The sequence below is a fragment of the Cryptomeria japonica genome, chromosome 9, assembly GCF_030272615.1.
Source record: "Cryptomeria japonica chromosome 9, Sugi_1.0, whole genome shotgun sequence".
Classification (NCBI taxonomy): Eukaryota; Viridiplantae; Streptophyta; class Pinopsida; order Cupressales; family Cupressaceae; genus Cryptomeria; species Cryptomeria japonica.
This window is the reverse complement of record NC_081413.1, coordinates 99,104,310-99,115,792: the sequence shown is the minus strand read 5'-3', so window position 1 is coordinate 99,115,792 and position 11,483 is coordinate 99,104,310. Positions and strand designations below refer to the sequence as shown.

Here is an 11,483-nt window from a genome sequence, read left to right as displayed (position 1 = left end):
ATCTATGGTTATGTCATTTTAGAGAATTTGTTTTGTATGTAAACTGCTTTTGTTGTGTTTATTTGTATGTCTAGTGATCTATTCTGTTGTTTTGTTGCTCTCGTTCTGGGTTCTGGAAAGTCATAAATTGACTTTGTAGTGTTGTATTACGTAGACTTGTTGTTGTTAGCAACTTGGTTTTTCAAAAGGTATCATTGTAATATAGGTATGCATAGATACAGTAATTTTTGATACATACACATGTATGTATACATATACACATGTATATATACATATGAATTAAATATTTGAAGTTTTGCATACAAACATATGCACATATATAAGTACATGTATATATCAAAAAAACTAAGACTATGAATAATAATAGTATATATATATATATATATATATATATATATATATATATATATATATATATATATCAGTGCATATATGAATAATAGTTTGTTGTTCTTAGTTGTTTGTTGTTTTTAAAAGCATGATTCTAATATAGGTATGCACAAATATAGTGAATTCTGATACATACAGATGTATGCACACATATACACATGTATATATACATATCATTTAAAAATTCAAAATTTTGTAAATAAACATATGCACATAGATAGCTACACATGTGTATATCAAAAAGACTATAACTATGAATACTTATATATAGTTATGTACATATATAAGTATAGTTGTATATGTTCGGAATTCTATAAATATGTGCGGTGTTGTATAGTTAAACAAATAGATATTAGACCAGGAAAAAAATGATATACGTGCATATATGTATAATTTTTTTGCAAACAACATAGAGTTCAGCACATTTAAAAGTAATGACTATGACTGCAAATAAATTATGTCAGGAGGAAAAAATTTCAAAGAGATAATTGGTAGATGTAAGAAATGTACATATAGATATTTATAGAAGCAGTCTTGTCTTCGTAAAACGTAATTGTTTGTATATGTAAATTATCTAATAGTATAATTGTATTGTAAACTAAAAGTTTAATAATCAGAAAAGATGCATTTTAATTCTAAGTCTATGTACTTAGGCAGCCAATTTCCTCAAGTAGTGCATGACACTCAGCTTTGAAGTCAACATGAGCAACTTTATTGATTGTCACTTTCATCTTTGATTCTGAATTATATGTCTCAGTGGAAACCAACAGTGTGAACGAATAGTGACATGACAGTAGTCTCTTAATCACTGAGCAAGGTGTCTCTGTTGTTGTTGCATCATTTTGTAGTGCATAAAGTTGTTTTGCAGTTTTGTGTGTCAAGTGAATGCTACCCTCATCAAATGCAGTGGCCCATAGGGTACCTGTCGCATCTTGTAACTTTAGTGGCAAGAGGTAACTATAATTACAGTCTTGCATAGTCATTTGACATCTAGAGCAAAACCAAGAATCATCAACTTATTGTGTACATTTTTTCTTGCAAGGCCTTCCATTGACTATTAGTGGACAGGCTGCGTAATAGAAATTTTGGTCATTTACGTTTACAAAGCATAGAACAGCTAGCAAAGTTGTCTGAATTGTTTCTGGTTTGATGCTCATCCGCTCACGGATTGAAGAAATTGTCATTCTAGTATATTTGCCATCTATGTGGATAGTTTTTGCAACAAAGGGTACAACAAGCAAAGGGTCCTTTCCTCTTAATGTTAGAAGCTCTGCTTCTAGAAAAGTTGGGTTGATATGTAATGTGGTTGCAGCTGTTATGTTTATAAGCTTCCCATTGAAATAGCCAACACGAGCATTACGCAAAGCTAGGATAACCACACTATCATTGGTCAACATATTTTTCAATTCTAGGCCTTTTTGTTCTCCCATTGGACCCCATAAGTTGATGTCAATTATTGAATCAGATAGATCATTAATTTTCACAACACGTTTCTGTGTTTGACTGCCATCTTTCCTGTGTATTGGAATGATATCTCCAACATATAGAACAAGGCCAATTATGTCAACCAACATGTTATTTGTTAGATGAAACAATTCACTAATGGGTGTGAAAGGAAGACCTTGTTGATCTGCTTGTTCTTTGTTGGAGCAGCGTTTCAGTATGGATGCATCAGACAAGTTGATTTCTAAATGACTGTTTAGTTTGTTGTACCTTGCATTTGCCTCCTTAATAGATCCCTTTGAAATAATATAATGTGAACCTATGTCCACACGGTTAGAGTGTAACTTAGCTATCTCATCAAAACATGTAATTCTAATTTCAGAACCCTCACAATCAACAATGTCAAAGCTAAGCACATAGCCATTTTTGTGGTTGTGCTATATGCCTTAATAGGGCATTTATGAGTAACTCTCCCTTTGATTGTCCATTTATTTTGGTATGGATTCAAAGTTTTGATAGGGCTTATATTTTCAGACCCTTCAAATAGTAGGGGGGGTGGGGGGCTCGCCACCCCCCAATATAGTTGTTGTAGCATTTCTCGATTCTATACGTAACATGCCCGGGGAGCAAGGAGGGGACAGAGTAGGGAGACTAGTTCATTACCTCCCGGCCATCCAAAACAATGCCAACACTTCTATATATGTGTGTGTGTGTGTGTGTGTGTGTGTGTGTGTGTGTGTGTGTGTGTACAAATATAATTATATATATACATGTGCATATATATACACATGATGTACATATATATATCAATTTATCTTACTGAATAAAAGCCTTCGTGTGCACACAACAGTAATCATATATATACCATTATAAATTAACACCAATGCAACACGAACGTTAGTAAACAGTTACCTTCCACAGTAAAATACTTACAACACAGAGTACCCTATGTACAAATACATACAGACATGTCTATATGTATATACATGCATATATATATGCGAACATGTGTGTATTTATATACATGTATACATGCCTATACATACATGTATATATATATATGTACATATGTGTATGGAAATATACATTTGTAGGCAATATTTTGCTCTACAAATTTTCGCATGAGGTTGTATATAGTCGTGCAGTTAGGTTTTGGTCTGGTTGTGACAGTTTTATTGGGTTTCTTTGTGAGCTTCACGCCATGAATGGTTTGAATTACTAACGTTCATGTTGCATTGGTGTTAATTTACAACGGTATATATGTGATTACTGTTGTGTACACACGAAGGCTTTTATTCAGTAAGATAAATTGATATATATATATGTACACCATGTGTATATATATGGACATGTATATATATAATCACATTTGTATATATATACATACATGTATATATACATAGATTTATATACAAGTATTGGCACTGTAAAAATTTCTTTATGCTTGCAGGCTTGCTACTTTGTTTATGTTATTTAACTATTTGTGGACGTGACTACTTTCAAACTACAACATAGAGTACCCTATGTACATATACATACACACATGTCTATATGTACATACATGCATATATATGTGCGTACATGTGTGTATTTATATACATGTATACATGCCTATATATATGTGTGTGTGTGTGTGTGTGTGTGTGTGTGTGTACATATACATATATCAGCACTACAAAGAATTCTAAAAAAAATAATTATATATATACTTTGTTTATGTTATTTAACTGTTTGTGGACGTGACTACTTTCAGACCACAGCGTAGACTTGTATCAACAAATCCTACACACTTTACAATGGAGTTATTAAAATAGAGATTTAATAAAACCCTATATACATATATATATATAGACATATGTATATATGTACATATGGGTATGTACATATACATATATCAGCACTACAAATTATTCTCAGGAAAATAATTATAGAAATACTTTGTTTATGTTATTTAATTGTTTGTGGACATTACTACTTTGAGACTACAAGGAAGACTTGTATCAATAAATCCTACACACTTTAGAACATAGTTATTAAAACAGAGATTTAATTAAACCCTATATACATATACATACACACATGTGTATATATACATACATGCATATATACATGCATACATATGTGTATTTATATACATGTATACATGCGTATACAAACATGTATATATATATATATGTACATATACCTATATCAACACTAGAATGCATTCTAAGAAAAATAATTATATATATATATATGTACATCATGTGTATATATATGTACATGTATACATATACATACATGTGTGTATGCATATATATATATTGGTACTCTAACAATTTGTTAATCTTTGCACACATAAAGAACGTCAACATTCATGCACAACCTTAGGGACGAAATCATTTGTTTCAGAAATAGAGCACACGCATGGAAACTACCACAAGCAAGGCGCACATCACCACGTGGGCAAGGCAATGAACACGGACGTACCGGAGGGAGAACGCTAGGGGCAAGACATTTTGGCAGTTGCCAAATTGTCTTGCACTTTTCCAGCGGCTTTCTCCTCCTAAAAGTATATTCAGCCTGAGGAAAAGTTATAACCAAAGTTCTCTACAACAAGATCATTTACTTTATGCATGCCTATGCATAATAACATAAACAAAGTCACAACCCTGCAAGTACACCACGCCCAAAAAAATAAACATTGTATAAAATAAAGGACTGCAAATTTGTAAAACTTGAAATTCAATACTGAACATTCGGTCAAAATTTTCACAGGAAAATATTCTTGAGAACAACAAAAGAAATTACAATTTAGGGTTGCAACCAGCCATAAAGAACGTTGGCATTAGTGCAGACAATAAAAATGTCTGCAGAAGCCAAAACCAAACTAAAACTCTTTTAACCTAGACCAGAATTTAATCGGCAACAGAATGGTCAAAACCTAAATACCTGTCAAAGTGAACAAAGACGTTGCAGACTGAAAGTAATCATGTCCACAAACAGTTAAATAACATTACCAAAGTAACAATCATGCAAGCACACCACGCCAAAAAATAAGGACACTATCAAATAATGCATTACGAATTTTGAAAACTTAAAAAATAAACTAAACAAGTACCTAGCAACGTAAAACCATTAACGGCAACAACCTCAGAAAGACGCCCAACAAAACAGTCTACATTGGTGCACATCACTAGGGATGAAAATATTAAAACAAAGTAATAAACTTAAATCAATAAATATCTGCAAACAGCAAAACCGAACTAAAACCCTTTTAACCTACAACAAAATGCACAAAGTACCAACCTTGCAACTACACCAAACCGCGAAATAAGCAGACTATAAAAAAATGCATTACAAAACCAAAAAGAATCTAACTAAAACCAGAACTTACCTTGCAAATTCAAACCATTCAGTCAGAGCCACAACAAAACCTAAGTCGACAACTATATCCAAAGTTATGCGAAATTGCCTTGCAAACTGGAAGTAGTCACGACCACAAATAGTTAAATAACATAGACAAAGTAACAACCCTGCAAGCACACAGAAGGAGAAAATAAGCAGACTATAAAAAAAATGCATTACAAAACAAAAAAAAATTTAAATAAAACCAAACCTTACCTTAAAAATTCAAACCATTCATGGTGTGAAGCTCACAAAGGAGCCCAATAAAACAGTCACAACCAGAACAAAACCTAACTCAACGACTATATGCAACCTTATGCAAAAATTTGCAGACCAAAATATTCCGACAACAACAAAACAAATTAGATTTTAGGGTTCCAAGCGGCCATAAAGATTCTAAATAAAAGGGGAACTTACCTTGCAATTTCAAACCATTCACGGCGTGAAACTGACAAATAGTCACGCCCACAAACAGTTAAACAACATAAAAAAACAAACAACCCTTAGCTTAAAAATTCAAACCATTCAAGCCGTGAGGCTCACAAAGGAGCCCAATAAAATAGACACAAGCAGAACAAAACCTAACTCCACGACTATATACAACCTCATGCGAAAATTTGCAGAGTGGAATATTGCTTACAACAATAAAACAAATTAAATTTTAGGGTTGCAAGCGGCGGAACTTACCTTGCAAATTCAAAGCATGCACGGCATGAAACTCAGAAAGAAGCCTTGAAAATGGCTTCCAAAGTGGAAGTAGCCACGCCCACAAACAGTTAAAGAACATAAACAAAGCCACAACCCTACAAGCATAGGGGAAGAAAAAATAAGCTGAATATAAAAAAATGCATTACAAACAGAATATAAAAAAAAAATGCATTACAAAACAAAACCTCGTGCGAAAATTTGCAGAGCGAAATATTGCCTACAACAATAAAATAAATTAAATTTTAGGGTTGCAAGCGGTCGAACTTACCTTGCAAATTCAAAGCATGCACGACGTGAAACTCACAAAGCAGCCTCCAAAATGCCTTCCAAACTGGAAGTAGTCACGCCCACAAACAGTTAAAGAACATAAACAAAGCCACAACTCTGCAAGCACACGGGAGGAGAAAATAAGCAGAATATATTAAAAATGCATTACAAAACAAAAAAAACTAAAGAAAAAAATGCATTACAAAACGAAAAAGAATATAAATATTACCAGAATTTACCTTGCAAATTCAAACCTTTCACGGCTTGGAACTGACAGACCAGCCTCGAAAATTCCTTGCAAACTGGAAGTAGCCACCCACACAAACAGTTAAGCAACATAAACAAAGCATCAGCCTTGCAAGCAGACAGAAGGAGAAAATAAACAGACTATAAACAAAATGCATTACAAAAGAAAAAGACATTTAAATAAGACGGAACCTTACCTCGCAAATTCAAACCATTCACGTTGTCAAGCTCATAAGGAATCCCAGTAAAATAGTCACAACAAGAACCAAACGTAACCAGTAAAACAGTCAGAATGAGAACAAAACCCAACAATCTATGCGAAAATTTCCAGAGCGAAAATTGCAGAGCGAAATATTGCCAACAACAACAAAACAAATTAGATTTGAGGGTTGTAAGCATCCATAAAGAACGTTGACATTCGTGCACAGTCTCGGGGACGAAATCATTAAAGACAGCGTCGCTTCGAAAACAGAGCGCACGCACGGAGACGACCGCAAGCGAGGAACACGTCAGCACACGGGCCGGACAAGACACGCACGCACCGGAGGGAGAATGCCGGCGGAATGTCTTGCAATTTTCCGGCCGCTTTCGCCCACTAAAAGCCTATCGGCTTAAAAATCCAAGCGCACACTAAAATATCCTCGCTTGCTTTGTACACGGGAACATGCCAAACATGTAATGAACCATTCATCCCTTTCATTGTTCTATTATTACTTTGCACCTATCCATTAGCACTTGACATTGTATAGAGATTTATAAATCCAATATTTTTTTAATAAAATGAAGCACAATGGTTATCTATAAAAGGTGAATCTTGAGTCCTATTAACACAGGAAAATAGGTTTTCTACATTATAGAGATGTATCTGAATCTTTCCCTGTCGGTTTTAAGCTCTGTGGGTGTCATATTATCTATTGTATTGGTGAATATCGTGGTGAAAATATGGTGGGTGCCTCTTCGTACACACAAGTTCTTTCAAAATCAGGGCATTCATGGATCCCCATACAAGCTCTTATATGGAAGCACCAAAGAATTACTCAAAATTAAGAAGCCTACCAAATCGATTCCCTCGATGATCACGCCCAATGATATTGTACCCCTAGTTGTTCCATATATTGATGTTTGGGTGAAACAATATGTTGCAGATTCCTGCAACAGCTTCATAATTTATTTTTTCAGATTTCAGTGAAGAATTAATTTAGTTATGACTATTGTCGTGGTTATTTTTAGATTTGATATTGTGAATTTTTTTATCATCAATATTTTCTATCATTCTAATCTATTATCAAAAGAATGTTAGAAAATTGAAAAGATGAAAAAATCTCACACAATCTAATCTAAAAATAACACGGATTGTGATTAGACAGGATATTTGTGTATTGGTTGGACACTGTACCAAAGATTGCTATTGATGACCCAGAAATTATGAAGCAGATTTTGTCCAGCAAGTCTGGGCATTACGAGAAACCTGAGCTCAATAATCAATTAAGATGCTTACTTTCCACATTTATTTGATGAATAACATCTATATTTTTTTTTTATTATTATTCATTTATATAATAATGTTACTTAAATTCATAAAGAAGGTGGGTGAATTTCAAACTAACCTAGAAAAAAACACAATAACATAATTCCAATAAGCAACTATACAGCCAAAACAAAGCAAAGGGAAGAGGTGGTGGATCCTGATCATCTGATTTACCAATGCATCAACAAGATCCAAAGTGTCTATAAGAGGGGCCCCAAATTCGGATTTCCTTTTTATATGCATTCCACTTAATTAATAAAATATGAAAGCCCTCTACAACATGAGGGCCCTACTCTACAATAAGATAGCGTTCGAATCTTCTCCTGAAAACAACAAGTGCCGACCAAAGCAACGTTCCAAACTTCTGTCATAGAGTAATACAATACATTTCTCCTTCGATATTTACGAAATTTACTATTGGTATTATTCATGTAATGCGTGTGATATTCAAGAAAAGAGACTGTGATTACGTAAGACAGAAAGATTCCATCGCTCCAGACATTTAACAACATCCAAGCTCTCACAATAAAAATGCCAAGCATGCGTTGAACCATTCGTCCCTTTCATTGTTTTATTATTACTTCCCCCCCTGTCCGTTAGCACTTGACAAAGTATATAGATTAATAAATTCAGGAAATTTTTTTCATAAAATGAAGCGGAATGATTATTTATAGAAGGCAATTCTTGATTCCTATTAACACAAAGGAACCCTTGAGTTGCAGGTAAATAGGTTTTCTGCAACATAGAGATGGATCTGAATCTTCCCTGGTGGCAGGTTCTAAGCTTTGTGGGTGTCATATTGATGGCTGTATTGGTGAATATCGTGGTGAAAATATGGTGGGTGCCTCTTCGCACACAGAAGTTCCTTCGAAATCAGGGCATTCATGGACCTCCATACAAGCTGTTTTATGGAAGCACCAAAGAATTACTCGAAATTAAGAAGCACGCCAAATTGACATCCTTAAAGATCACGCCCCACGATATCACACCTCTAGTTGTTCCACATATTGATGTTTGGGTGAAACAATATGGTGCAGATTCCTGCAACAGCTTCATACGTGTTTTTTTTTTCAAATTTCAGTGAAGAATTAATTTAGTTATGGCTATTCATGTGGTGGTTATTTTTAGATTTGATATTGTGAAATTTGTTATCGTCGATGTTTTCTATCATTCTGATCATAAGAATATTAGAAAGTTAAAAAATTAAAAAAAATGAAAAAACCTCACACAATCTAATCTAAAAATAACACGAATTGTAAAAATCTGATAACTAATATCTTGTTCCATGGTGTGATTAGGCAGGATATTTGTGTATTGGTTGGGCACTGCACCAAAGATTGTTGTTGATGACCCAGAGATTATGAAGCAGATTCTGTCCAACAAGTCTGAGCATTACGAGAAACCTGAGCTCAATATTCAATTGAGACGCTTACTTGGTTATGGCCTTGCGAGCTCCAACGGAGAGAAATGGGCTGGTCAAAGAAGGCTTCTTACTCCGGCCTTTCATTTAGAAAGTTTGAAGGTGAGTTCACATTCACCGTTTTATTATGGGGTTCTCCTTGTCTTTGTAAATATGATATATATAACTCAAGAAAACTAATCATCAAGGTGAGTAAAACCATTTTTTCGTATATATATAGAGAGAGAGAGAGGTTATTGTGAGATTTGTGTCAGTCAATGGTTCCAGTTATGGCAGCCAGCACCGCAAAAATGTTGGAGAAATGGAGAAATGCAATTGGTGAGGGTGTGAAAGAAATTGAGGTGTCAGAAGAATTTCCATGCCTTACTGCAGATGTGATAGCCAGGACGGCTTTTGGGTCTAGTTTTGAGGAAGGAAAACGTATATTTCACATGCTAGCTGAATTGGCCACTCTCGCTGGTAAAAGTTTTGGGAAAATATATTTTCCAGGCTCGAGGTAGTATAGTACCTCCTTTCTTCTTATGTATGTAATCATTTCTTAAATTGTGAAGAAAACATTATTGTGTGTTTGGGTATATGAATAATTGTTTTTTTATAATTTTTAAGGTAATTTTATTGAGTATCATTAAGGTGGGCATTGAGTTAATGTTTTTGTTTTTATATTTTAGATGTAAAATAACTTTCTTATTAATGTTTTTTTAATTTTTGGAAGGTTCCTGCCCATTCCAAGTAATTTGAGGTCTAGGAAGTTAGACATGGATATTCAAAAATCGTTGACAGAGATAATCTTTAATCGTCAAAAGAACGTTGAGATGAGGAAATGTGATAGCTATGGCAGTGACATTTTGGGCCTGATGATGGATGCTTATAAGAACAAACTAAAGGACAAAAAGGATTTTCTGAGCTTATCTCTTCAAGACATGATTGATGAGTGCAAGACTTTCTTTATTGCAGGGAGTCAAACTACTGCCACTTTACTTACATGGACACTCATTCTATTAGGAATGCACACGGATTGGCAAGATCAAGCAAGGGAGGAAGTGCTTAATATTTTTAATAAAGACATTCCAAAATTTGATGCCCTCTCTCGCTTAAAACTAGTAAGAATTTTATTTTTTCTATTGTCTTTTTTACTTTCTCTTTTTTTGTGGGGTAAGTTTGGATTATCACAAAGACAATATCTTTTCCAAAGAGTATAAAACATGAAATGGTTTGTAATGTCTGTTAGGTGAACATGATTTTGTATGAGGTGTTAAGGCTTTATCCTCCATCAATAATTTCATCACGAAAGGCTTACAAAAATATGCAACTTGGGAATTTGACTATTCCAACAGGCATAGAACTTGTACTACCCACAATTATGGTGCACCATGATGTACAGTTGTGGGGAAAAGATTCGAAGGAGTTCAATCCCCTAAGGTTTAGTGAAGGGATTTCAAAGGCCTCTACCCATCCTAATGCATTCATAGGTTTTGGGTTTGGACCCAGAACTTGTATGGGCCAAAATTTTGCATTGATTGAAGCCAAGGTGATACTCATAATGATCTTGCAACATTTCTCTTTCTCCATCTCGCCCACCTATAGCCATGCCCCTGCATTTGTTTTCACTATTCTCCCACAACATGGAGCTCAAATTATGTTTCAAGAGTTACAAAATTAAGGCTTCTTTCCATTTTTGTTTAATCTATAGATATGATTAAATAAAATTATGCACTTACCTAAGTTTTTATTGGACCTATAAATAGTGCATTTTAAATAAAATTATATGGGAATATGTATTTTGATAATTGTTGGTAAGTAAATTGCTATCTTTTAAATTTTAATAGTTTTGGAGAAAAGAACTCTTTTAAGAATGTAAGGTTATCTATATTGAAAGCCTAAATTTTTATTTACAAAGTATATTATTATTTATATTTTGTAGAATTAATTTTGTAGGTAGGGTTTTCTTAACATAAAAAATAAAAGATTAAAAATGTTGACAATCAGAGAAAATAAATTAAATTAAATTAACTATAGAAATTAATTTAATCCAACAAACAATTTTAACAATGATAATCTAGCAACTTCAAAGATTGTACAAGAGAAGATTTAGAA

The 11,483-nt window shown here is 33.8% G+C and overlaps 1 protein-coding gene across 2 annotated transcripts; it reads left to right on the top strand.

Annotated features, from left to right (window-relative positions):
* The first annotated feature begins 8,640 nt into the window (after nt 1-8,640).
* On the top strand, nt 8,641-11,112 carry LOC131072977 (cytochrome P450 CYP72A616). Of its 2 annotated transcripts, none has more exons than XR_009358956.1 (5): nt 8,641-9,000; nt 9,268-9,491; nt 9,644-9,885; nt 10,344-10,489; nt 10,618-10,706. XR_009358956.1 is itself a non-coding variant. In XM_059211313.1 (5 exons), exons 1-5 carry the CDS (start codon nt 8,718-8,720, stop codon nt 11,047-11,049), a joined length of 1,569 nt encoding a protein of 522 aa, XP_059067296.1. In that variant the 5' UTR covers nt 8,641-8,717; the 3' UTR covers nt 11,050-11,112. The 2 variants fall into 2 exon arrangements, 1 of the variants encoding a protein (XP_059067296.1); XM_059211313.1 differs by having other exon boundaries at nt 10,102-10,489; nt 10,618-11,112.
* Nucleotides 11,113-11,483: the final 371 nt, after the last annotated feature.